Source organism: Cucumis sativus, chromosome 3 (genome assembly GCF_000004075.3).
Source record: "Cucumis sativus cultivar 9930 chromosome 3, Cucumber_9930_V3, whole genome shotgun sequence".
NCBI lineage: Eukaryota > Viridiplantae > Streptophyta > Magnoliopsida > Cucurbitales > Cucurbitaceae > Cucumis > Cucumis sativus.
This window is the reverse complement of record NC_026657.2, coordinates 2,831,513-2,859,362: the sequence shown is the minus strand read 5'-3', so window position 1 is coordinate 2,859,362 and position 27,850 is coordinate 2,831,513. Positions and strand designations below refer to the sequence as shown.

Here is a 27,850-nt window from a genome sequence, read left to right as displayed (position 1 = left end):
TTGGTCCAATTATAGGAACTCTAAAGTTAAGTGTGCTTAGCTTAAATCAATCTTATACTAGATAATTTTTTTTAAAAAAATTTAATTAGATACATGTGAGTGAGAATAAAAAGGTGTTGAAAGAATCTATGTTGGTTTGTGAGAATTTAGTAGAGTTTTCGTGACTCTTAATTAACATTCTTGAAGACAAACAATAAGATCGATGTTAGGTCTCAAAAGAATGTTGGAATCATCAAGTGCCCAATTCAAATTTTAAATCCCGAACATGGAGCATCACAGTTATTAGGTTCATGACCTTAACATTTGATAAATTTTTTTGAAAAAATAATCTTGATGAATTTTCATTCATGGTTTTCATTCTATTGTAAAAATGTTTATCCCTAAATTTCTATGTTTTTATTACACACTTTCTAATAATATTAAAAAACTTTACCAAGTTTTGAATAATTTTTTTTTAATTTAAATGAAGTTTTGAAAACTTAAATTTGATTTTTTTAATAATTCTTTTTTAATTTAAATGAAGTTTTGAAAACTTAAATTTGATTTTTTTAAAAAATATATATTCTTTAAAATTTTGTTAGGAGTTTTGTTTCTTAAAGAAAGATGAAAAACATAGTTGAAAAGAAACTAAAATAAATTTTAAGAGCATGTATTAAACAATAAACAACAACAAAACTATTAACTAGAGTTAATTCACAAATGATAAATATTTTATAAATTTCTAAAATCGTGTTATATTTTATAAATATTTTATAACAGTTTTGTTATTTATTATTTTAGAAATATTTAGAAAGACAAAAGTAATTATGAATGAAAAATGAAGTGAAATAAATAGTAATGAAGATTTAATTTTTTTAATCCGAAAATAATAAATAATATATTTAAATCACAGCCCGCAATTATAGGATAAACAATCACATATTTATTTAACATCCAAACTAATAGACTCTTCCTCATTATTTTAATTGAAAGAGAAGTATAGGATCATATTTAAAAACTAAATTTGAATTTGAGGAGTCAAGAACAATTTATTTAGTTGAGGATCGAAGAAATTCCATTTCTATGTTATTTTAAGGAACTTATCAAAAATATTTTACAAAAATCAAAAGTAACAAATTTATCTTTTATGTAGTTTTTTCTATTGTGAGGCAGATATTTTGTCAAATTTTTTTATTTGAAAAAATAACTCCTTATTTTTATTTCTAATAAAAGCTCATTTTTAGTATAATATCTTTTAGAAAATATGTATAAAAATTTAATTTGTTTTCCAATGTATGAGGTGAAAAAACTAAACTCAAATTTTAAAATTGATAGTTGAAGTTAATGTCAATTCGATAATATATATATATATAAATATAAATATAAATATAAATATAAAGTTTCATATTAATTAATGAGATTTTTTAAAAGTAACAAAATAAATTAAAATATTTATAAGCTATAGTAAAATATTTGGATTATATCATTGGTAGTTTTCTATCACTATAGCATATCAATGACTATCAATGATAAAATTTGTTACAGGTTGTAAATATTTTGTAAAATTTGCTATTTTTGAAAATTTTCTTTAATTATTCTACCTATTTTTCACATTTAATTAACTCACACAACAACAAAAAAAGGGTTAAAGTTAACATAAAACAAAAAATTTCTCTTGGAAATGGCTTTGGGACATTTTACCTACCGCAAAAAGAAAATACATATCAACATTATCGTTTGCAATTGATTTCAAGACATGAAAAGAAATTTTGATTGATTTTAAGACATGAAAAGAAGTTTTTCAAAATGTGGTTGCGGCATGCACACATTATTGTGTAGTCCGAACGACCGATTTTTACTAAACTAAGAATGTTACTATATTAGAGAATACAAATTGTTATTTTACTCTAGTTGAGTTGATGTACTGAAAAATGGTATTTAACTAAAACTACAATTTCTTATTAAATGATTATTTAGTTTAAAGTTAATAATATTCCCTTCTTCTCGAATATTGGAATGGCCTTAAAAATGTACTAAGATACATCCAATTTCTAACAACCTCTAATTTTATTTTATTTGACTTTTTGGCAATTGAAAAACATAATATAATGATGATGATGATATGATAAAAAGAATAATTGAATTTGACTTGTGAAGTTGATGGTTGTTAGTGAGGGTCACGAAGGGCCAACAATTTAGTAATGAACCCAATTTGTTTTCATACATACATTATAAATACTAACATACCCCAACAACAACTCCATCACCTCATACAACCAAAGTTTTCAATACTTAATCACAAACTCTACATATCTCCCTTCCATTTTTAGTGTTTGTCTTATACATGCATAAACATACGAAAACAACAATGGCTTCCCATTTCCCTCGTTGTAGTCTTGTCCTCACCATCTTTTTCTTGTCCTTTACAATGCCGGAGATGACAACTAAATCTGTCCTCGCCATCTTCCGACCAAGTCCTTGGAAGCTCGCCCATGCCACCTTCTATGGGGATGAGACTGCATCTGAGACAATGGGTATCTAGACTTCTTTCATGATTTGTGTTTCTAGTGATTAAGTTTTCAAACTCTATATATACAACATGTTTTAAAACTTTCAATAATGAATGACATATTTACTTAACATCATCGATCCAAACATTATTTTCAGGAGGAGCGTGTGGTTATGGAAACTTGTTCACAAATGGGTATGGCGTTGATACGGCGGCTCTAAGCTCTACACTCTTCAACAATGGCTACGCTTGTGGAACTTGCTTTCAAATCAAATGTGCTCAATCCAAAGCTTGTTACTCTAATGTTGCTTTCACGACCGTGACTGCCACCAACCTTTGCCCCCCAAATTGGGCTAAACCTTCGGACAACGGCGGATGGTGCAACCCTCCAAGGGTTCACTTCGACATGTCGAAGCCAGCCTTTATGAAGATCGCCAATTGGAAGGCTGGGATCGTCCCCGTCGCGTACCGACGTGTCCCGTGCGGTAAAAAAGGTGGCATTCGGTTCACATTACAAGGAAATGGCTACTGGCTTTTGGCGTACGTGATGAATGTCGGTGGCGGCGGCGACGTGTCGGGAATGTGGGTGAAAGGGAGCAAAACAGGGTGGATCAAAATGAGCCATAACTGGGGAGCTTCATATCAAGCCTTTTCAACTTTGGTTGGCCAATCTCTCTCTTTTAGAATCACTTCTTACACAACCAAAGAGACCATCATAGCTTGGAACGTTGCTCCATCTAGTTGGAGGTTTGGTTCAACCTACAACGCCAACGTCAACTTCCGTTGATGACTTCTACAAATTATTCGAAGAGGCTGATACAATATATGTAACAACAGCCACGTTAGAATAATAATTTTTGAATTGTGTGTGAGGTGTTCAGACGACGAGTAATTTAAGTTAATCTGACTTAAATATATATCATAATGAATTCAATTCTAGGTTTTGAATTGAATTGAATTCATTATCGTGACGTGGACACCCCAAACTTTATGTCAAGTTGCATATGGTCGTTTTGGAGCTTTTTGTCATTTAAAAGCCTAGTTGACCTGTTGCAATATGTCATTTTATATATTTGAAATTTTTGTGTCGGTGATAGGTAAATGGGCAACTTCCATTTAAATATTTGTAAAGAATGATCATCATGATGTGCTAATGATGGGTAGTTGTAATGTTTGAAATATATATGTGTGTGTATGTATAAAATTGTAACCCAATTATTTGAGGTTATGTATTATAAACTCTTGTTTGTATAACGTGCACTCTAGACATTTGTTTTTCTCTTCTTTTTTTTTTTAAATTTAGATTTTTTATTTTATTGATTTTGCATTTAAAATATTTTCAACTTCACCAAAATTCATGTGTAAATTTTAGATGTGATTAATAATAAATTTAAATGACATGAAACTTAATGTTTACATTTAGTCCTTTTAACATAAAGAAAACGAAAGTAGAAATCAACCGATGATAAATGTGTTTGAGATACAAGAAGAAGATCAATAAGAGTTGAGTCAAAGAACTTAAAAAAGTTCTTACTTACTTTGAATCTCTCCACATCCGATTTGTACTAAAATGCAATAGATGAAATTTTTGTTTAAGAAGGAAACAATTACACAATTGTAAAAGTTCAAAATCTTCTCATAATCATGCAAATGGAATGTTACTGTCTTGTTGTCAAAATTTCTTAAATATATTTCAACAACAAAAACTTAGTTCGATTGATATCAGTGTACGTTGAAAATTAAGAGATCCTTGGTGCTTAAAATTATCAGGGTACCTTTACATTTCTAAAATCTACAAAGTAGTGGTTTGATTGTTCTTTAGTGGTTTGATTGTTCTTTTCAAGTTGATTTCATTGGTAAGGACAAAAAAATTAGAGAGTAAACCCTATATTTCATGTTTAAAATAAAAATTATTTTCTTAAAATAATATTAATATAGAACAAATTAAAGAGAATTTATAAAAAAAAATATAACACTTTAACAAAATATTTATACTTTATAAAAAAAATCAACAGCAATAAACTTTGTTTTTTTTTATGATTTTGTTATATAGACGGTGATAATTTATCATTTTTTTATTTATTTTTAAGAAATAAATAAATTAAAATTAAATAGCAATCTACCAATTGATTCAGATGCAATCAATTTTATATTTAATACCAAACTCGTAATTTTCATATATTTAAAATTAATTTTCAATTTCGTTCCCAAGGTTAATTTACGGTTATCTAATTAATATATTAGTAATTATATGTATCATTTGAGAAATAATAGTTTAACAAAATAATTATAGTAAATATCTATTTCTGTTTATTTTAGAGTTAAGTTCTTGTATGCAATGTTTGATATATGTTCATGCATAAATATTGAAAGAAAATTCAAAACATCCATAGTTTTTAGTTTTTGTCATCTTTCGTTCCAATATTTAGAATTAAGAAAACTATTTCAAAAATGACTAACCAACTATATTTTACACAAAAGTGAAATGTTCTAAGAGTTTAAGTTTATGACAATTTTAAGGGATCTATTTAGAGTCAAAATTAATGTTCTAATAGTTTATTAGTCATAATTTTCAAAAGTAAGGAATTAAACTAGTAATTTAACTTGAATATAATTTTATATACATATATAAGATACATAAATTAAGTAATACTAATTAAAAACAATCACTGTAAAGGTGAATTATTCATTCAAATATATAAGCACGAAATGAAACTCAGATATTTATTGAAGTTTTCTCAAAATAGACTAAGTTTTTTCACACATGACACAACCACTTTTCATTAAATAATTCACTATAATTAACAAATATCTGTATATAAATATATGCACATATGTGAGAAAATTAGAATGGAATGAAGTTTTTCTCTCTTATTTCAAGTGCACTAAAAGTTAAAATAATATACATTTGCAACACAACCGCAAATTATATCTATGATGAAAATATTAGAAATATGGTGTTATAAGGTGTATCAAAACTTTCATTTTGAAGCACACATTATAAGATTGTCACATATCAACATTGGGTATTATTATTATCAAAATACTGGTTTAGGAAAATTGAAATATAATTAGGATTAGTGGGAATATATGGAGAGTTGGAATAAGTGGATAATCGAGGGCAAAACAAAAATGAGATAGTGAAACGTTACGAAGAAAATAGTTGGATTGAAAAATGTGAAAAAGAAATGAGTTTAGTATTACAAACCAAGCCCAAAACGCTCAAATCTGTATGGGCATGGAATAAAATCCATTACAAACTCATTTCATTCCATCCTCCCGAACACGCCAGTATGTGTCTTTGTATTCCAACTCTATATAATCATCAAATGTGTTTTACTATTTAAATGTATAGGTTGTGCTGGAAAATCCATGTTTGTGTTTTACTCCTTCCAATAATTCGTGTATGTAGTAAAGTGAGAAGTCGATTCGTACAAAAATATGTTAGGAACTTCAGTTATATATATATAAACATCCTAATATTGATGCTGTAGTATTCAAATTTTCTTCCAAAAACTCCTAAATTAAACAGAGTGATTAGCGAAAGAGCCTAGGCACTGATTTCCTAGGAATCTTACCTTCAAGCTTTAGTCTTCTATATGCTTCTCTGAGATGGCATGGTCTGATAGGTCCCGTATCATTACGCTCTGTCATAACAACTCTTGCTGAAACAAAATAAAAAGTATTGAAATAAGTTAGATTTTTTAAAAAAAATTCAGATTCTTAGGTCTATGTTTCACATTGACATGAAAAGTAACTGGAAAGAACAATGGAATTGGGTTTTTACATACCTGTTTCTACGAGTTCACCAACAAACATCTTTGCTATACCAGACACAACGATTGTCATCGGTACAGAAATTTTCTGTGTTCCCGAGATGCTTGCTAACAGCTACAGCTTACAAGTGAAATGAAACAAGATGAGCTAGGTTCAAGTTCAAAAAGATTAACGTCTCAGACCAGAAATTGAAAAAATAATAATAAAACAAACCATCCAACCAACCAATACCTAGAATGCATTCCACCCCAACCTTCCTTGGCTATCTATGGTCTTTCGAAAAGAGAAAATATTAAGATCCATACCCTTTTCATATTAGCTTTCTGAAATCCAGCTCTGCGAAAGGACTCGTAACGACTCATCTGTTCTTCTGTAAATTGTGAGAGAATTGCTCTGGAAAATGATAAGACGAGTTACAAGAGGATTCTTTCTCTAAGTGAAGATTTCATAATGTGTTAGTTCACTCAAAAAGATACCAAAGTAAAAATGATCTAGCATATTCATCTTTAAAGTTGCAGGCACAACAAAAGGAAGAAGAAAAAGGAAAAAAAGACAAATTCTTGATTTTGGTTGCTTACAAGTTTTTTGATGGTTTTATTAATAGAAAGAAGAAGGGTTGGGTTTTCATCAAGCTGGATTTTGAGAAGGGGCCTTTGGATATGGTTGGGTAGGAATCTAGGACTTTCTCCTTGAGGTGCTAAATTGTAAAGGCTATGGCGGTCATTGGATTGGTTGGATCAAAGCTTCTATGACTAACATTCTAACACCTCCTCTATTATGATCCAAGAGGACAAATCAAAGCTGCTAAAGGGCTTAGGCAAGGTGTTCCGCTTGCCCCTCTCTCTTTCATGTTGATAGTGGATGTCTTTGGCAGGCTTATTAACAAAGTTCTGAGGGATGACTTCATGAAGGACCTTCCCATTAGAGATGGAGAGGTGTAATTTGCTGATGACACGCTTCGCTTTTCGAACTACAATCTACCCCTGTTCAATAACTTGAAGAACATAGTTACAGGTTATGAGGTGATGTCAGGCTTAAGAGTTTTATCTCTCAAAAACTCTCTTGGTTGGGCTTAATATTTGTAGCATTGGAAGAATCTTCTCCTCTAGAGGGGGGTAAATTACTTCAGCTGTGTCTATTCTTGCTAGCATCCCACTTTACTATTTCTTTGTCCCAACAGTGTGATTAATTGGCTCGAGAAACTTATTAGAGACTTCTTCTGAAAAGGTAGTAAGGAGTTCGGGGTCACTAATATGATTAATTGGGAAACTACCTCTCTTCCAACTGAAATGGGAGGTTTGGATATTAGCAACCTCACTACTAAGAAACAGTCGTGCTTTTCTAATCAAATGGGGTCGGAGATTTCTCAGAGAAAAGGATATCTTTTGGATCTCTGGATGAAGAACATCAATGTAAGGCTATTGCACTATTCTTAATGGGAACACCTAATAATTTGGAAGAAGATCAAACAGCAAGATCCAAACGCTACACCAGGTCCAAAAGCAAAATATAGGCAGGCATTAGGGATTCGTAAATTTCTATCTTCCTAAATTTTCTATTGGAGAAACTAAATAAAGAATTAGTTCATAATCAACACATGTAAATCAACTGATAATAACCCGACCAAAGGGCTACATGCTACCAACATTTTAAACATCAAGTAAATCGAGTACTTTTTTCCCACAAGGGTAAACATTGAGACTATGCTAGCTCATCTTGAAGCAGAAAAACCAATTTAAAATTATATATGAGAGGTCCAAGAGAACATACTGCATCTTTGCCATCTTATCCGGATCACCGCTGGAGGGAAATTTTGCAAGTTCAACTTCAACATTCTCTTCCTCTTCTTCCTCGTCGTCTTCTTTGGTTTTAGGGGCGGTAGATACATGGGAGGAAGAGGAAACAAACATAGAAGTGGTGGACGCAGGAGCAACGGAATGTGTAGCGACAGAAGCGGATTTTGGATCATCATCACCGTCTTGCAAATCAAAAGCGTCGGCAGGAGAAGGGGCTACAGTGGTCGGAATTTCGAGGTCGTCGGCAGCAGAAGGAGAGTTCGGAGGTGATTCCTCCTGCTCTTCGAAGGCGGCTTCAAATGGATCCTTCGATTGCTTCATTCTTGTGAAATGTTTCTAATTAGGTTAAAAATGATCGCAAGGAACGATCTGATGTAGTTTGTGCCGGGCGATGAGGAGTGAGATAGTTCGCCGAATGGGGTGTGGGAAGAGAATGGGAATGAACGATAGACTTCGGGGTTTTTTTTTTATTTTTCAAAATCGTTTTAGTTTTGTTATTAGTTTAAGGGTTAAAGTGATACAATTCTAGAAATATAGCTATGGATCCATATTTCTTCCACGTTTTGATGATATTTGGATATCGCTTTCTTCGTTTATTTTTCAAAGCTTGTCGAGACATAAAATTAAATTAAGCGATCATTAGATCGACGTTGTATTCTTTGACAAAATCAATGAATATTGACTAATGGTTATCAAAATGTTAGTGGTTCGTGTCATTACATGTATCCGTAAGTCCATTGAAAAATGATTGTCAGCATTTAGGAGTTGAACTAAGTGTATAACAAAAACTCTAACACAAATTTGAAGTTGACCAATCGATGGATCTTATACTAAATCATTATGAATCAAATTTGAAAGTTTAAGAATTCATTGCACATCTAGAAAAATTCAAACCCCTTTCAAACATATAAATATTTAGAAATTTTAAGAGTGTCTAAAACAAAATAGACAAAATTTAAAAAGTTAATGAAAGTATGTTGTAATTTAGCGTAGAAAATAAGATTGAGTAAAGGAGAACATAGCAAAGCTTCAAGTTTTGTTAAGATAGTAATTGATTAATATTCTTATTAAAAAAATTGGTGGATTGTTTTTAAATATAACAAAATAAATCAAAATATTATAAATATTGTAAAATTGACGGCTTATAGACCCAAATTGTAATCTATTGATGACAAAGCAAGAGATTGTTGGCGGATAGGAATGGTCAACATCCGAACTTGACATCACAAGGAGTCTCTATTTATCTTTGTTGAAGACATTACACATTTTACTCCAGTGTTATAGTTGCTCTGGCAAATTCTACCAATTTTATAGGACTCTCAATTGAGATAAGCTATAACTCTCCAACAAAGACTACCTACAAGAACAACAATAACAAAGTCGAAAGACAAAGTCTAAAAACTTGAAAGAATATGGAAGATCGTTTAAAAGCGAGTACGAGTAGCTAAGACCCTAATGTGGGAAAAACATTTAAAGAACAAGGTAGAAAGAAAAGTAAGATCACGTTGAAAGTTTATATTTGTCGTATTTGTAAATATTTTCAGCGGTTTTTGTCCGAAAAATAAGTTGCTATTTTTTAAAATAAAAATTTAGGGCTTTATACATGAAAATATAGTATGCGCTTAGCTTCTCCCACATTGGGTCCAACCCATTCCAAAAGCCCAAAACGAGACGAAGAAATGGCTAAACCAAACATGGAGGAATCAGAAGCTTAGTAACACTGCGACCATGGACAAGAGAAGCAGAGATGAGAAGACGAGCGGAGCTGCAACTGCTCCGACGCAAGGGAGACCGTCGGGGCGGCCACTCCCTCCACCGTCTCAGACCAAAGCTCCGCCACCCAATCCTCGTCCTCGTTTCGAACCCGTCGACCGCGAAAAGGTTTCTCTTAGGGCTTCCTGCTTCCTCTCCTATTTTTATTTACATCACTCACATAGGTTTATGGTTTCTGAAATATAAGTTTGTTATTTCAACTGACACTTCTCTTCTTTTCGTTTCTTGCATTCAAGACTTGCCCTTTGTTGCTCCGCGTTTTTACTAAGGTATGTTTGAATTCATTGAGAAGCTTTCTTGTTAAATTTAATCGTTGTTCTTCTGAAAATCGAGAGAATGAAGTTATCTGTTTGACATTATTGACTTGTCATTACCTTTGGTGATACTTCGTCGTCTTTAATCAGTATGGCAGTTTCTTTTTCTGTATGAAGATTGTTATGGAGGTTTTCTTGTTGCCCCCATGTTTTTCTTTTCCTGATCGGTGCACTTGGGAGAACTTTGATATCGAATTCGACTGGGGTTCATCTATCCATGTAGTTCCATCTTATTGTATTAGTATACTGCATGCAAAATGTGCTTCATTTACATATTTTTTTTCAGGTTGGAGGTCATCATACTGATGAGGATTTTGCAGTTAGAGGTAAGGAACCCAAAGATGAGGTTCAGATTTATACATGGAAAGATGCAACACTCCGGGAGCTGACCGATCTAGTATGTTGAAAACCTACATTAATTTGTTTCTTCTTCTAGTGTTTTTCTACCTATTCTTGCTACTGCTGTACTGTATTTGACAAATGACCATCTAATTTTAGGTTAAGGAGGTTGCTCCAGAGGCTAGAAGAAGAAATGCCAAGCTTTCTTTTGCTTTTGTTTATCCCGACAAGCGTGGTCGATTTGTTTTGAAACAGGTTAGTGAATGTTTACAAAAACATCACCTGAATTGCAATGGAATTTAAATTATACATTCTCATTTACAATTGTACTAAACGATATGCTCGTTTTTAAGGTGGGGATGACACATTCTTATGGAAATGGGAGGAGATTAGACGACAGCAAGGCATTGGGTGAATTGGACTTCCAGGTAAATTAGGGTTTATGAATTAAGTTGTTTGAAAGCTTATTAGGAAACTAATATATCCTCTGCATGTGTTTTAACTTCAAAAATGTAGATTGGAGACTACTTGGACGTTGCAATCCTGTAGAAATCTTGGTTATGTTGAAGCATGCTGTTATTTAGTTGGAGAGCGGGTGTTATTTGTTTGCTGCCTTAGATGATTGGATTTGGCGTCGAAGTGATTCTGTTCTGCATTTTTTATTTTCTATATTGAGATGTCATGTGAGATAGAAGAACAGATTATATTGTGAATTTTTATTCGGTCATCTGGTTCTTGTACGAATTGCTGTTATTTACTGACCTCTTATATTTCCCCAAAGATTGTATTGTTAGATCTCTATGTATAATAGAAACTTTATTTTTCAAAGGACATACTTTTCCTTTCCGGCAAATTCTGGAAATATTCAACTAGATTGATGATTTACATATATGAATTATGTTTTATTGGATGGCATTTTGAAACTTCATCACACCCTTCTCTAGGTATCGTTTATACATGATGAGTATTCACAAATTTGTACATCAAGATACAATGTTGTACAACAGCTGGAAAAATCCTCTCTCTACAAGGCAGGGCTTTAAATATCTTAATATCATTCATATCCAACCATGGAGAATTCTTGCAATAGCCTTATGATATTCCTTGGTCTTGTTTCTCCTGGGATTACAATTAACGATTCCTGGAATTTTGTCAACAGATATAATAGTAAGTAGCATGAAAGTCTTTTATGACTTGAATGAGATGTAGTTTGGGAGAAATGGGATGAGTGCTCTAATATATCAAACCAAGGAGGTAACTGGGGTGATATTCGTTTACATAGGAAAGAACGTTTTAATAGATGCATGTTAAAAGCATTTCCCTTGGGGGATTGAAGATGATCATGTGTACCTCTCACTTAGGCTTCTGGTAATGTGATCAGTCGGGTTTTTGAATTGTAAACCAGCTCGGTTGCACAGCTGAAATACATACTTATTAGTCGAAAAGTTAAAAGAAGCTTTATGCTACAAATAACTGCAAATTTATGAGCTTTGTACTTACTTTGTGCACTTGATATTGTTTTTGTTGCCACCACTCGAAACTGACAGTATGGTGCCAAAGAAGGAGACATTCTCAGTTCCACAGTTCGGACAAGGTCCCTAAACAAGACTCTTCTTCAGTCAAGATTGCTCCATGTCTCATTTCAAGTTGTAAAATTGGCAAAAAAAGAAAAAGGGGGGGGACAATAACTACCTTCAAGATCAAAGAGTCTCTAACAACTGCATTTGTAAGGGTAAGTGCTAACCAAACAAGAAATGGTACAGCAGCAAACCAAGTGAAGATAAAACTGAATGGCTCTGGAAGCTGCATACAACTCAGTGTGAACAAATTCCAAGTTATAAGAGCATAAAGGAGGCGTTATTATGTCTTATGAGAGTTCAGAATTAAACAAATGCTACAAAGTTTGGTGGAGGCTCTTTGCTACCTTATTCTTTAGCAATAGAACTTTCTCGAAAAAGAGTTGATTGACAATGCATATGGCAATGGGAAGAGACAGATCAAGGTAGTCATTAATATAGCTTGCTAAAAACTAGCTCTATAAAGCTTACAAAGAATTTAGTTCTTTGTGTGACATGAACTATGTAGTTTTGAAGATGCTGAACAGAAATTAGAATTCTGTCAGGGATGCATTTGATTAGAGTACTAACTGGTTTGTCTTCAAAACATGGTTAAGGAAAATTCAAGAGTAAGAGCTTGAGGGTTATAAATCACTTTGAGATATCATTTTGACAGAATTAGAAATAGGACTTTATGCTATTAAAGAAAAAAAGATGAATATTTACCTCCAACAAGTATGTAATCTCAAATCCAGTGATATCATCCAGGAAGAAGAACCTAAAATGATCCATAAGTGAATGAATATCTTATATTTAGAAGTGAATATGCAAACAAATAGTGGTCGAGCATGATATAATAGCAATATCGCGAGTAAACATAGCATAGTTTCAATATTTTAGTTTTAGGCCACACTTATTAACGTAATAATATTATTTTTGGTTTCCTTCTTTTAAATTTTTTTATGTGCCTTTCAAGATTTTCTAAAACATGTATTATCACATATTCTGATAAATCTTTTGGTTGAGTGAGATGGTTCTTGAAAAAAAGGTAAATTGAAATAGTTAGTTGGACACTTACAATCCCAGTGCAACTACAGTGGCTGGAACATTCAAGAGGAACATCTTAAAGTAGTCCACAGAAAGGTCACTATAAACCTGTAAGAAGATATGTAAACAGAAGTAGTTCATACAAACCCGTTCTGGTCATTGAAGGATCATTATATATATGTAAATATATATATCCATAAGAAACTGCACTTGCATTGAGACAAATAAAAGAATATTTTCTCTATAAGCAGTTTTGGATAGAAATCCAAAATTACTTTTGACTAAACAAACATTTCTAAAATTTGAAAAGTTTTAATTAACTAAACAAATATTTTCCACCATTCTAAACTCACCCAAATCTGAAATGGATTGAAACCACATGCTCAATAATACATACCTTTCTACTCCGGAGACTGCAACGGGGACCCTCAACCACAATTTCACTCCCTTCCGTCTGAAAGTTCAATATATTCAAGTTTATTACTTAAGAGATATTTAATACCCATCAAATTTTCATGTAGTAACTTGATTTTATTTGTTATATGTGCTACATGCTTTAGTAGTAGGATAGTAGGAACGGTTGGAAAAAGAACTCGGTGATCTGTTTGTTCATTTACAAATATCTGTAGAATTTATTTGAACTTGGCACATGAATTCAATCGATGCAAGTACCTTTAGAAAGTAGGCCTCCCTTAGCAAGTCAAGATATAATGATAGAGATGTGTGCAAATGCAACCAAACGTCCCACATTGACTAGATAAGGTGATCATGTATAAGGAAGGATAACTAAATTTATTGATATGCAGCTTTTTAGGCGAAGTCATAAAGTGTATGTCCAAAATGGATAATATCATACCATTGCAATGATATCTATAGATTCATTGTCCTAATAAGATAGGAGGTGTAGCTATGATCATGCGTGCTTATTTGGATATGTTGAATGACATGCTTACGAGTTAACAATTGTGAGATGGAATCCAATGTTTAAGACATGCATATAATAAGTAGCATGCGTTCTCACTTTGGCCTTGGTACGCAAGTTCATGAAGAAATGGACCTTAGAGATGAGGCACCTAGGTTCTTGGAAGGAATAGTAACAATATAATTTTGTAATGAGTGTCAAACCACCAAGCTGAAGAATAGATGGTTCATGATTATGGATCTATGTAGTTCCAAGTTATGTCTCTATCTTATGTAAACCACTATTATCTTCACGTCGTTTTCTACTCTAAAACATGGAATAAGATTAGATAGCTTCCCAATAGAGTTTAAAACTATAACTAGTTAAACATACCTTAAGTCTCAGCTTCAAATCGTCAAATTCTTTATCCGACAGAATTGGATTTCCAGACACATATGCCATTGAAGCTTCCAAAAACTTTTGTTCATCAGAACCTGCGTAAAATTTTTGTAAGTATCTGATCAATCTTCAATTGAATTAAGTAATAACGGAGAGATTTAATTGTTTGATCAGGTAAGTACTTAGCATTACAACACTGCTGCCTTCCCACATTAGTTCTTCCTTGAGATTATCAAATTCCTCATTTGACATAATTGCTTTACCCTCATAATAGAATGCCTGCACCAAGCGACGCGAAGAGAAACTATTTTAGGGTGTATTTGTTAGTGCTTAAAGAATATGTACTTTTAGTTAAAAGTACTTTTAATTGTTAAGTACTGTTTTTGATATTAACAAATCATTTTAATACTTAATTCTATGCTCTTCAGTACTTTAGAAGTGGTTTTCATCAATTATTTGAGCCAAAAAGTACTCTTACAAGTGCTTTCTTAGAAACTTGCTTTCGACTTTCTTAAAACAAATCCAAATATGAAAATTCTAATTCAAGAGTGCATACTGCATACAATCTAATTTTTAGAGGCATAAAGACACTATAAATTTACTGAGTTCAAACTGGATTAATTCTGATTCTCTTAAAAAAAATAGGTTAACTTACAAATTTAGTCCTAATACTTCAAAAAAGGTTAGAATCTAGTCAATATAGTTTCTACAATTTCATTTTTCATGGGGCCAAATTTATAATTATTTATCAAATCTTGCATAAACTAAAAGAAAACATTGATAAAGAGACTCAAAATTGAATATTGAAAATTTGTATACAAAGTACCTGTAGAGCTTGGAGAAATTCTTGCTCAAGTTCTCCAATGGTCTTTTTCTCCTTCTTGTCTATGCTACAATATTGAAGGACATTACTATCAACAACCTCATCTCCCTCAACCTGACCTGAAAGAGAGTTGATCTCAGCACATTGCATTTTGGTCTTGCAATCAAAGATTAATGAAATCTTCCTTTCTGAAGATTCTCTAGAGGCAAACAAGATGGTGCGAAAGCCAAGAAGTTCTCAATATTATCTTCTCATGGCCATATCAAACCTTTCATAAAATTATACAATTATATATTTGGCTAATAACGATCTCACAGGATTAATTTCATGAATTTCATTCCTGTTTTTCGTGTTTTTATGTCCAGTATTTTAGATATAAAAGTGTTTGAGAACTATTTTTGTTTCTAAGTGTGTAGTAATTTTGGAAACCACAAAATCAACTTTTCACTGCTGTTTCCAGATTATTTTTCCCAAAATATAACTTTGTTTATCATTAATTAACTTATAAAATGCTTAAAAAAATATAAGATAGAAATTTTGGATTTTTAATTCTATGACCTAATTTTCATATTGAAAATTTTATTTTTAACTTACTTCCGACTCAAAAAACAAGAAAGGACTATCGCACATGTTTTGGTTTCTTTCAATAAAAAGAGGGAAAATTACTCCTATAGTCTTTTTTTTCTTTTAAATTAAAAAGAAAATAAATAAAGAAACAAAAAGAAGTAAAATAAACATTTTCTTTAAAACTTTCGATTTTAATTTTGCATTTAAAACGTTCCTATCTAATACATCATCAATAAATTTAATTCTTTTACATTAATTGAACAATTAGATAAAATTTGAATTTTATATCTAATGAAGTCCTAAACTTAAAATTTTGTATAGGTAGACACATGAATTTTAAAAAAATTGAGATGTTGAGGGAGTAAATTTATAACTTTACCGAACTTTTGTAAGGAGATTGAAATGCTTAGCTGCTAGTTCAAATATTTTTTTAGACTAAAATACAATTTAAGTCTTTGTATTTTTGGAACTTATTCAATTCCGTATGTTTTTAAAGGTTCAGTTTTAGTCCATTTACTTCAATAAATCTTAAACATAGTCTCGACCCCCTGATTTGTTCTTTTAATCGGAAGCAAAGTACCCTCAAACTATTAGAACCAGAATACAAAGTGTTACAGAGCATACTTGAAAGTTGTTTTAAAATGGTTAAAAACCAAACCATCCAAAACATGTTTTTAGCCATTCAAAATTGATCTAATGTTTGGTTTTACACTTCTACTCCGTGAAACCAAAATGATTTTAATTGATTAGAAACTATTTTCATCGTGATTTTGAATGGAAAAAGTGATTTTAAACCTTTCAAACACAGGTAAAAAGACCCCTAAATTAGGGAGGAAACATATCAGAAAAGAACAAAGCACTGGGAAAATGAAAGAAAGAAACCGCATAAATAGTCCATGTTAACATCATTTTTTTCCCCACGCAACCTTAACTTTCAAAATAAGAGTGGATTAGAAATGCCCTTTGAACAAAAAGCATTGAAACATCACATCTATGAAGAAATTGTTTCATTCTTATCTGCTTTCAGAGATTATCAAACTACTTTAACTTTATCCTTTTCTTTATTGGTTAAAAGCATTCATCAAAGTTCCTTAAAAACAATACTAAATACCAAGTAACCCAAAAAACTTAATCAGACGGATTACTATAAATTTAATTATATAAATACGTCAACACTCCCGTAGGCTCAAAAACCCGTAGAAGTTCAAACGAGTGGTATAATAGTTTCAACACAGCAATATGATGCAAATTTTAATTATATCACTACAACAATCAAACACACGCCAATCTTTCTAGCTCTGCCCCTCACTTCAAGCAAGCTTAACAGTCAGCAAATCGCACACACTAATATATTGGTTGAGTAGCGTTGGTAAAGCAAATAAAACCCTAACCTGGTTGATCAGTAGTTGCTCGAGGAGGTGGAAGAACGAGTTTCCGGCGAAGGAACAGGCGGCGACTAGAAACCCTAATCAATTGGGACGACGACCTTGAGGAAGAGGGAAGCAGAGAAGCTGCCGGTTTCTGATTCTGAAAGGGAACAGTGAGGGAACTCGAGGAGGGTAAGGAGAGAGTCAATTTGGTGGCCATTGGAGAGGGGAAATCGAGCAGAATTTTCTCTTCTTTTTTTTTTGTTTTCTTTTTAAGAATTATTGGAAGAAGATGATTGGATTCTTCTTCTTTCTTCCCTCGCTGTTTGGAGGGAAAGAAAGATAAGGCAATGGGAAAATGTGTGGAGGGAAAGACGTTGGCAACGGTTATGTATATATATATATTATTGTAATTATTTAAAAGGTTTTGGGGAAATCGGGCACGTCAGCTTCATGGCTGATTTTAATTGGTTGTTGGGATCCGAGCTGTCCCTTAAGTTTTAATCATGTGGATGATTTTGATTTGGTCACGTGCCATGTGTGTGTTTATCACGTGGGAGATTGGGGCCTTTTTATCATGGTTTGGGAATTTGGGAATTTGTTAATTGTAGCCGCATATGTAAAGATAAAATTTTGTGACTTGAGGTTGCAATTTTGCTTTTCCCTTCGTCTCCTCTTGAGAATGTTCGAGTTTAGTTCAGGTAGTTAACGATTAAAATTAGGGTGATCATCGATCAGTCGGAGTCTGTTTAGTAAAGTGTCAAATTAATTTCGACATCAACGAGTACTCGATCGAGTTGGATCGGATTGAGTTAACACTTGAAAGTACTTTTTGTGAATTCTTCAATTGAAACTTTTTGAAATTGTCTCTGATTAACTCATTTCGTTTTTCGACCAACTGACTTGATTTGGTCGGTTGACTTGATTTTTTGGTCTATTATGCTCACTCCTAATTAAAATATTTTTGTGACACGTGGATGTATTCATAAATATAATGATTCAACATCAACGTTAAAACATTAAAAAAATGTCTTCAAAAAAAAAATTATAGGAAATTGATTACATCGTTAGACACAAACATGGAAAACCAGCTTAGGATAGGGATTGTACGAAAGGAAGACTCGTGCTTCTCTAGAGCATTAGTCATAAGTGAGTGGGCTAAAATATTTTGATATCAAAGAACATGATAGATAACTGATGGAACACTACTCAAGTTTTGGCTTCTCAATGAAGAAATATGCTTTAGAGATATCAACCACGACATCATTCAACAAGTTGATCATTTATAAACAATCATATTCAGTCAATAGATTCAAATTAAGGATCTCAAAAAAATGTTCTTCATATAAAGATAAAATTGTCATTGCTTCAAGGATCTTAACTTCATAGCATTTAAGAATGAACTTGAATTCGACAAAATAGACACGATCAAAATTGCTAATGCACCTAGCCAAGGTTTCACATCAAATACATGGTTCTAAGTAACATCGAGTTCAACTTCCAACAAGACATTGTGGGTGGCTTTCACTCAATTATAGAATAGAAAGTTAGTGAATGAGTCTTTACAATGTCTTTCCATCGTACCATTCCTCTCTAAAAAGACTTTTATAGGTATGCACCAATTTGATCCACTGAGGGATTCATCATCTACCATTGATAATTGGAAACATTTTCAAAGAGCCATCGTTAGTAGTGTTGATGACTCTCCAAAGATCCACCATCACAGAGAGGATTATTATTAGTGGAAAGAAATTGATGTCAAATCTCCATTTATACTTGGGTCTTGCCACATAAGATATGTTCTGTTCCATGTGATTCTTGCAAAAGAACACACACAAGATTAGTTAGAGATGCATTTCTTAGCGAAATTAGTTTTATTTGAAAAAATATCATTAAGAATTTTCGAACAACAAATCTTAGCAGTCCATAAGAATTGCCCCAACTTACTAAAAAGTTCAATGGTGAGTAACAATAAAAAAATCAAGTGATTATCCCAACTCAACACCTAAAATATAACGTCTTTCAATATTAACATCCATCTAAGCAACTAGATTTAAAAAATTGTACTCGAGAGAAAAATCAATTAAATCATCTCCGACTATAGTCATTGACAATTTTATATGTTTGAGAGTTTTATTTTTATTATCTAAAGGCTTTTTATATATATATATATATAGCTCTGCTGAGTTAGAGGGTCAAATTTTAATATTTGAACAAGTTTGAGAGTTCAATTTTTACGATGAGAAATTGAAGGTTTAATTGTAGTTATTATAATATTTTAGAATTTATTTTTGTAGTTTGTCGGATGTGAAATGATGTTAATTTTAATTTTAATTTTCTTTAAATATCCCATGATGCTAACATACATTTTTTTAAATATCCCATGAGGCTGATTTTTGGAAGGTGAAGTCTAATTGTTGCTTGGAGCTAGTTTGATTGTTTGAGTTGAATGATTGAAGACCATTTGAGTTGTGTTTGTATGGGTGGTCTGAAGTTCATTATGCAAGGAGTTAAAACTTCTTAAGAAATGATTATTTTTGTTGGCTTAAAGTGTATTTCAACTATTCATATATATCAAATTGTCCACGGGTTATCAACTTTTTTTTAATAATGTTATTGTTGATTTATCTGAAGTCTCATTTGTTAAGGAGCTCAAAGATCTTGTTGATAAGTGGAAGATGATGATTTTTCTCATATTCGATTTAGTCAAAATATTTTGGCACTTGATGTTGCACATAAGAATTGGAGGATCAGTATTCTCCCGTCCTTAGTGTTCATTATCCTAACTTTGTCTCGTGGCATTATTGTGATGTCGATAAATTTTTATACATTTCAATTAATGCCATTAATAGAAGTCTATTAGTGTTTACAAGGAATAAAATGTGAAATTTTATTATATTTCATAAAAATTTTAGTCTTACAATTGAAAATTTCTCAAAAAAAAAACATATTTCATTTGAAACACAAGAGAACCTTTCACAAAATATTTATTTTTTTAGAAAAATGGATTTAATAAATTTTGTTTTCAATCATTTTGTTATATAAAATCTAAAATAATTTATCCATTTTTTTTATTTTTGAAAAAACCTATAAATATTTTAAATATAATTAATTAAAAGGAGAGAGAGAAATTCATAAGTCGAAAGATTTGGTTTATTTTTGTTTTCGTTCTCGTTCTCTTTAATAATAATAATAACAATATTTTTACGAATGCTATTTTGTGTAGGGCAATAGAAGAACATAGACCTTCGAAGCTTGAAAGAAATACACTGATTGTTGTTCATGGAGGTCGGCCCTAAGGTTAGTGGAGAAGCTGTGATCGAAAAGCTCAAGGATGACGGCGACTTCGACAAACTCCGTCTCAAAATCATTCGCAAGCTGAAAGACAATGTATTCTCGTTTTCCTATTTTATTTCCTTCCTCATTTCCTCTGTTTCCTAGGTTTTTGTTCTATAGCTTTCGCTATTCATTCAATTTTTCGCTTAATAGTTTCGCTAATTTTATTCATCCAGTTGTAATTACTGATCAATCGTATGAAATTCTTATGATAGAGAATGAAACTTTGCCGAAAGAGGGATTTGCTGATTCATTTGACCTATTCCTTCTTTCATTCTTCTCATTCCAAATGAACTATATTTGTCTAGGGTTTTAACGGAGAAAAATTGGAGAAATTTGACTTCACTTAGTGGTAGTATTAATGGAAGTTCCAAGAATGTTGGCATAGTTGTTGAATTTTGGATTCTTATAGAAAAGTATGTTTAATTATAGGAAGAATTGCGCAATAATATTGTTGCAATAGTGAAGCAATCGGCAGCACTTAATCGGGCAGGAACTGAAAATGTGAAGCCTCGGCAAATTTCTGATGCGATATATGATGAGGTTGGGTAAGACCAAATTGCTGTCATCTCATGTTCTTATTTGTTTCCTTTGGCATTAGTTATATTATCGTTATTGTGAATTTTGTTTAGCTTCTTTAGTTAAAGTAGGCTATGGAGATGGGATGATGACTGCTGCTTTTGTGCTGTGATAATTAAATTTGGATGGGATAGAATTGGTCGACTTTGTTACAATGGGAGTTGAAAGTTTCATCCCAGCCAGATGAAGTAATTGTTTCACATTAAGACACTTCTCACTATGAAATTCTATAAAACCCCATAACCATTATTTACTCAAGTTATTATTTGAGGGATGTTGGAATGAGTGAGGAATCGAGGGTAGAACAGAAATTGGATTGTGGAGTGTGAAAATGGGTTAGGTTGAAAACTGTGAGCATAGAATGAGTTTGGTATTACAAATCAAGCTCAAAACAGTCAATCCAAACTTGAGCTTTTGATTCCATTCCACTACAAACTTATTCTATTGCAGGCCCCCAGACAACCTATAGTGTTTAGAGGTGCAAATCCTTTTGAGGTTCGGTCCTTGGTGAGATTCCATGCCTCTCTATGGGCTTCGGTTTCAAAGACAAATTACAAACCAAATTACAAAAAATCGGAAAACTCTAAATATTACTCGAACAAATTCATTTGTATATATCTTTTAACAAAATACTCAAGTGTTATTCAACCGATCAACAAGCCAAAGCAACCAAACTATTCCCACCAAGCTAAGAAAACACGTCCAAAAACGAATTTTGAGAAGTGCACTAATTCATCCTTCACGACTCAATGGATTAATCCATTACATCGATACTGCTTATTAAACCACCAATTCATCCAAAAGCTTAAGCTAGTGTTTGAAGACTAATTTAATTATATATCACCAACACTCCCCCTCACTTGTGAACTTGAAATATTTGAAAGGTCCAACAAGTGGAATCAATTTTACCTCACTTTTTTGGTTTGAAATATTTGAAAGGTCCAACAAGTGGAAATTGATTTTAATTAGAGAGGAAACGACAATGTAGGGGCTTGAACATAGGACCTCCTTGGACCACCTGCACTGATACCATATTAAACCACCAATTCACCTAAAAGCTTAAGCTAGTGGTTGAAGGCAAATTTAATTATATATCACCAACACTGCCAAGGTCAATATCAGAGACATCGTATCCTTCATATTTCCAAAGTGCATCGTCTTTTTCTTTTTGACTGTATTGGTCCAAAAGATAGAGAAATATACACCCTTGAGTCTGACTATTTCTCAAATTTTCCATTAACTAAACTAACTTCATAATCTGAGTGGATGAATGACCTAAGTTATTTATGCCTTAGACCAAAATACGTTGGATACCTTTGTTTGCTGGCATGTGTTTCTATAGAATTTTAGGATCAGTTAGTCTTATCTAGTGCTGAATTAGTTGGATAAGCATCAAGAGACATAATTGTTAAGAAGGATGCAAGATAGGTCAATTTTCTTATACAATTTACCAATATATCGCTGTTTCCCCCCTTTAATAGTTTATACCAAAATGATCTTCTGAAGAAAATTAAAGTCTCCATTCGGAGATAGAAGGTAATAATGTATTTTCCTTGTCTTTAGGGAAGAAATAATGAGCAAGGTTTCTGATAACTTATGGGAGATCATCAGATCAGCTGATGGCATGAAAAATGAAATCACAGAAACGGTGCAATCTGTCTACAATAAGTTAGCGAACCCAAAAGCGGAGGAAAATGCCGAAGCATCTACCCACCATGCGATACCAGCTCGGAAGGAAGGTGATAATAATGGTTCTATGAAGGCCTCCACCAGTCAATTAGAACATTCCGAGGCTGATCCGGTAGAACCTCCCGGTTTTTCTTTTGCTGGTAATCATACAAACAATGGAAGGCAGCACATAGAGGATCTGCAATTTCCGAAACATCATGAAGGAAGACACAATAACGATAGTCGAAACGTAGAGGGACATAATCCAAACAATGTGTCTGATGCAGATAATGTTGATCTGCCGCCAGGCTTTGTTTCAAACAGGAAGCACAACCAAATGTTTAAAGATGCTGGTAGTGATGATGATGAAGACCCGGATGTTCCTCCTGGTTTCGGTTGAAGAACTAGATTTTTACTTTGGTTTTCTTCTTATAATGCCATCACCAGTTTTGAGCATACAGCAACAAGTTTTTGACCAAATCTCGTGCTGCTACGCGATGAACAAAGTCGTGATTGATCGACTGATCATCTGTCTCTCATGGTTTGTAATGGATGCAGGTGATGGTTATAATGTATAAAGTCTGAGTTCCATGTCGATTGAATTGTAAAACACTACATTGAAGAATAGAATGTAGTTCATGTATAAGGGGTATAAGATGTTTGATAGAAATATCAAACCATACGAGATGTTTTCGCTATCCTAAATTACTGTGCATTTTCCTTGAACTTAAAACTGATAGCATAAAAAATCATAATATTTTCTTGATTTTTAAGCAAAACAGACTCACAAATTTTTAATTGGATTAGTAGTTTATTGTTGAAGGCAATTTACAGATTTAGTTGTTTAAGTGTGAGGTTTATTTGATTTGTTGTATTCTATAAACAATACTTTTGATTTGGAAATCTGTTGGAAACTATTTTATTTAGTGACTAATTAGAACTCTCTTCTTCCTTGTGGTGATTGTCTGATTTTATCATTTGCATTTAAGTCCTGAGATTTGTCGACTGCTCGTCATTTTACTCCAAAATCTAAAAGTGTATTTTACCTAAACATTATTCTTTTAAAACATCCATTTTGTTTGAATCGTGAAACACAATTTCTTAAGAAACAATAACTCAAACTACAAAATTATAGAATTAACATTCGATCATACGTGTTAATACTTAATTGTAATTTAATTTTACAGAAAACAAAGTTAATATCTTCTACCAATTCTAGACTTCTCATTTTTGTCTTCCAAACTATACTAAAATAAGACATCTCAATTTTGTAGTTAGAGGAATGTTAAAATGCATGTAAAATTGATAACCAAACAAAAATAAAATCTTAAAAGTGAAAACTTTTTAATATTGAGCTCAAAACACTCATACAAGTATGAATTTTTGTTTGTTATTACATTGGAATTTATTTCAATCTCATTAAAAGGGATCAAACGGCATGCTTGAGAAGAAAAAAACTCGAGTATTTTCTTTAGGGAAATTACAATGCTTAAAGTAAAATTCCAAAACACCTATCCCAATCCCCAGCAGCAAAGTTATAGAAATTTCGAGAAATTTTCAAGTTTTCTCCAAAAAGAAGATTATTCTGTTCAACCGTTCTCTTATTTTTGCTCGTTTCGTTGACAAATGTGTAAAGGAAAATCAGCAACAAAAAAAATTCCATCTTAATGGCATTTCTACGGTCCACAGCAACAACAACTAGCTTTGCCATAGCGGCAGCATCTGCTTTACCTGCAGCTTTCATCTTCACCGGCCCTTCTTCTTCTTCCCTCCCTTTTCATTTCCCTCAATCATTCAAACCCATTTCCCTTTCTTTATATTCCTCTCAATTCCCAACTTCAAATTCCTTCGGATTCGTCAGAAACTTTGCCCCTCCTCCCTCTGCTGTTCGTATGGAAACACCCACTTCGGAATCAATCTCTTCCTCTCAGGTTTCCTCTGATTTCTTAAACTCGTCTCTTATTTTCCGTTATCATTCGTGTTTCAGTTTTAATTCCTCTTAATTGGTGTTGGTTGATGCAGAACAATGTTGATTTGCCTGAACTTTTGGTGAGTTTTGTTCTTTATATCTTTCTTCCTCTTGTGGGTGTGTTACTTCGTAGCTTTCAGGCTATTGATGTTTTTTTTTTTTTTTTAAATTAAGGAACTTTGTTGGTCAAAATTCTTAAAGGGTCTTTTAGTTATGGATTGATATGAGATTTTGAATTTGCTTTTAGTGTGCTGGTTGGTCTGTCGTTGATAACTCTTTGATTCTGTTTGGGTGATAGACCGAGTATATGGTGGATATGAAATGTGAGGGCTGCGTTAGTGCCGTCAAGAACAAATTACAGGGTGTTGACGGTAAGTGTTTTAGAAGAAGATTTTTTAAAATCTTATTTGATGTTTAAGTTTCAAGTTTTAATTTCTAATCGTTTCACCTTTTGGTTGGTTTCTGATCCCTTGTTAGACTATGTTTGGGAATGCCTTTAATTTTTGGGAATGCCTTTAATTTACTTATGTTTAGAAGTAGCGTAAGGTGTTCTTCTTAACTAAGAAATTACTAGTGGAATACTTTTGGCCTCCCAAAAAATGATTTCTTGTTAAACACTTCTCGTTAAAGTGCTTATAACTAAACTACTTCTATAAATTGTGTCAGGATAATTTTTAAGCACACTCTTATTCGTTTGCTGTACATTAGTTGAATTTCTTGAAGTTTTGTTTCAGGTGTAAAGAGTGTTGATGTGGACTTGAGTAATCAAGTGGTTAGGATATTGGGTGCAACGCCTGTGAAGATAATGACTGAAGCTCTGGAGCAGACAGGTCGAAAAGCTCGGTTAATTGGGCAAGGGGTTCCCGAGGGTATGTCTAACAAAATTTGCCCCTTCTCCTTCCCCTAAATCTGATGGTTAGCTGCTTTATGATGATAAATGCGTATTTGAATATTTTGGATTTCTCTGAATATTTTATTAATCCTGTTTCTGGAAAGCCTTTGAATTGATAAGTAGATGTTAAACTTGAACTCAATTTTAATTGATTTTTGTTATAACTTGTTTAAACAATTGCTTAAGTTTCTTTATTCTAAGCCCTGATGTGAATGGGTTGAGTGCGGTACTGTTTTACGCTGTGAGGTTGACAATGTCTTTATTGTGTGGTGTGGATGGTCTTGGTACACTTTTTCATTTGATAAATATTTCTTTTTATGAGAATTGATTGACTCTTTTAACAAGAAAACCAACTCCATTGTGATGAATGAAACAAAATCTAGATATACAAACTATGCATGCGCCAGTATGTAACAGTTTGCAATGGCCATTTTGGTTGGCTATTGTACGTGCATTCTTTTGGACTCTTGGGGCAACCGAAGCGGCTGTCTTTTCTGGGATTTGACCTCTACTTCATTTTGTTCTTACTAATGTTTTTCTTTGGTGTAAATCTGAGCCTCCTTTTACCCACTAGAGTTCATCTTTTTTCTTCTTTCTAATTGGAAAAGCTTTCATGTAGTCACTTTTAGGTATTGGATTTTTCCTATTTCATTTATTTAATAAATGTTTTCGTTATATGCAGTCATTGATATAATAAATCACTGCCCTATATTTGCAGATTTCTTAATTTCTGCTGCTGTTGCTGAATTTAAAGGCCCGAATATATTTGGTGTGGTTCGATTGGCTCAGGTAAATATGGAATTGACCCGGGTTGAAGCCAATTTTAGTGGACTGTCTCCTGGAAAGCATGGTTGGTCAATCAATGAATTTGGTGATCTGACAAAAGGTGCTGCTAGCACAGGAAAAATCTTTGGTTCTGCAGATTCTGACCCTAGTAATGAGGTTACCTTTCAACTTATGACTTTTAATGCCATTCCTTTTCTTATTCTTCCATAAATTTCATGTGGCTGTTCTTTAGGACGATGCTTCTGCTATATTTTTATTGTTAGTGTTGGGATGATTGGCTGTTATCAGCTTGTAGGTCTGTTGATAAGTATATATCATAATTTAGGTTAATTTACCAATTTAGATTTTAGGGTCTGGGTTTAGTTTATGTTATCAGTAAAAGTTTCAATTTAGTCCATAAATCTCATAATCTATCTAAATTATCCCTTACTCGTTTGAAAGCCTCTCTTTTCCTTTATCAAAATCAGACTATAAACCTACTAGAGTCAATTGAACAAAAGTGTGCTATGTATTCAATTTAGTAATGATTTATAACAGCAGGAACGAGCTTTTTGCTTTTACGAAATATCAAGGCTCTCGTTATGATAAAATGAAAAAATACAAAAGGACATACAAAAAGATAGCACCCCAGAAAAGCCAATCCGAACTATAAAAAAAGGCCTCCAATTCAAGATAACAACACCTAGAGGATAATTAGTTTATGGTACCAAACTCAAGACAAGAAACAAAATGGCCAAATTGAAACTAAACCTAAAGGCCCTGAACCATAAGACCAAATCGGTAAATGAGCATATGATTTCTATACGTACTTTTTGAGTTTCTTTCAAACTAACATGATATCATATCGATGGCAATGCATTTTCAGCCTCTGGGTGACCTGGGAACATTAGATGTTAATGAAAAGGGTGAAGCCTTTTTCTCTGGCGTCAAACAGAAGCTGCGAGTTTCTGATGTTATTGGACGATCAATAGCTGTGTATGAGACCGAAGACAAATCAGTGCCAGGCATTACAGCAGCAGTAGTTGCTCGAAGTGCCGGTGTTGGAGAAAACTACAAGCAGCTATGCACCTGTGATGGGACTACCATATGGGAATCAAGTGACAGGGATTTCGTCACCAGCAAAGTCTAATGGTTATCTTCATACTAAACAAACACACTTAAACTAGCCCTACCTTTGCAAAGGCATCTACTTCACTTTTTCTTTTTGTTTGGTGTATTCCTAGAAGAAAGAAGTTAAGTCCCAATTGTGAGGGGCACATGTACTCATCCTCTTGCTTTTTGTCACATCATGTAATATTTTATGTTTTGCTGTGACAGTTCTGTTCTGGGCTTCTTTGTTAAAAGAATAATAAGTTAAGTTTTTTAGACAAGTTGTGTTCGATAGATGAATTGAAATTTTGAATTTTAATTTTGAACAATTGCAAACTAATCATAGTCCTCTCATGAAAACTAAATCCGTCGACCATTCTTTTC

General features: G+C 32.7%; 6 protein-coding genes across 6 annotated transcripts; 4 read left to right on the top strand and 2 right to left on the bottom strand.

Moving 5' to 3' along the window:
* Positions 1–2,237: 2,237 nt before the first annotated feature.
* Positions 2,238–3,753, top strand: LOC101207770 (expansin-A7). Its single transcript, XM_004147917.3, has 2 exons — positions 2,238–2,513; positions 2,647–3,753. Exons 1-2 carry the CDS (start codon positions 2,324–2,326, stop codon positions 3,273–3,275), a joined length of 819 nt encoding a protein of 272 aa, XP_004147965.2. The 5' UTR covers positions 2,238–2,323; the 3' UTR covers positions 3,276–3,753.
* Positions 3,754–5,636: 1,883 nt separating this feature from the next.
* Positions 5,637–8,542, bottom strand: LOC101207528 (transcription initiation factor TFIID subunit 11). Its single transcript, XM_004147916.3, has 4 exons — positions 8,036–8,542; positions 6,571–6,658; positions 6,280–6,379; positions 5,637–6,153 (listed from the first exon to the last, which is right to left on the bottom strand). The coding sequence occupies exons 1-4, from the start codon at positions 8,380–8,382 to the stop codon at positions 6,026–6,028; spliced, it is 663 nt and encodes a 220-aa protein (XP_004147964.1). The 5' UTR covers positions 8,383–8,542; the 3' UTR covers positions 5,637–6,025.
* A 1,182-nt stretch (positions 8,543–9,724) lies between these two features.
* Positions 9,725–11,340, top strand: LOC101207274 (histone deacetylase complex subunit SAP18). The gene is made up of 6 exons (XM_004147915.3): positions 9,725–9,942; positions 10,071–10,103; positions 10,435–10,545; positions 10,647–10,742; positions 10,841–10,915; positions 11,004–11,340. Exons 1-6 carry the CDS (start codon positions 9,790–9,792, stop codon positions 11,034–11,036), a joined length of 501 nt encoding a protein of 166 aa, XP_004147963.1. The 5' UTR covers positions 9,725–9,789; the 3' UTR covers positions 11,037–11,340.
* Positions 11,341–11,361: 21 nt separating this feature from the next.
* Positions 11,362–17,519, bottom strand: LOC101207034 (PGR5-like protein 1B, chloroplastic). The gene is made up of 11 exons (XM_004147914.3): positions 17,172–17,519; positions 15,217–15,332; positions 14,573–14,669; positions 14,385–14,485; positions 13,488–13,544; positions 13,122–13,198; positions 12,770–12,821; positions 12,180–12,290; positions 11,988–12,085; positions 11,838–11,905; positions 11,362–11,628 (listed from the first exon to the last, which is right to left on the bottom strand). Exons 1-10 carry the CDS (start codon positions 17,365–17,367, stop codon positions 11,845–11,847), a joined length of 966 nt encoding a protein of 321 aa, XP_004147962.1. The 5' UTR covers positions 17,368–17,519; the 3' UTR covers positions 11,362–11,628; positions 11,838–11,844.
* Positions 17,520–20,307: 2,788 nt separating this feature from the next.
* LOC101206797 (hypothetical protein) lies at positions 20,308–23,509 on the top strand. Its single transcript, XM_004147913.3, has 3 exons — positions 20,308–20,537; positions 20,916–21,031; positions 22,626–23,509. Exons 1-3 carry the CDS (start codon positions 20,430–20,432, stop codon positions 23,128–23,130), a joined length of 729 nt encoding a protein of 242 aa, XP_004147961.1. The 5' UTR covers positions 20,308–20,429; the 3' UTR covers positions 23,131–23,509.
* A 706-nt stretch (positions 23,510–24,215) lies between these two features.
* On the top strand, positions 24,216–27,795 carry LOC101206552 (copper chaperone for superoxide dismutase, chloroplastic/cytosolic). The gene is made up of 6 exons (XM_004147912.3): positions 24,216–24,661; positions 24,753–24,779; positions 24,998–25,070; positions 25,434–25,568; positions 26,310–26,533; positions 27,243–27,795. The coding sequence occupies exons 1-6, from the start codon at positions 24,398–24,400 to the stop codon at positions 27,504–27,506; spliced, it is 987 nt and encodes a 328-aa protein (XP_004147960.1). The 5' UTR covers positions 24,216–24,397; the 3' UTR covers positions 27,507–27,795.
* The last annotated feature ends 55 nt before the right edge of the window (positions 27,796–27,850 follow it).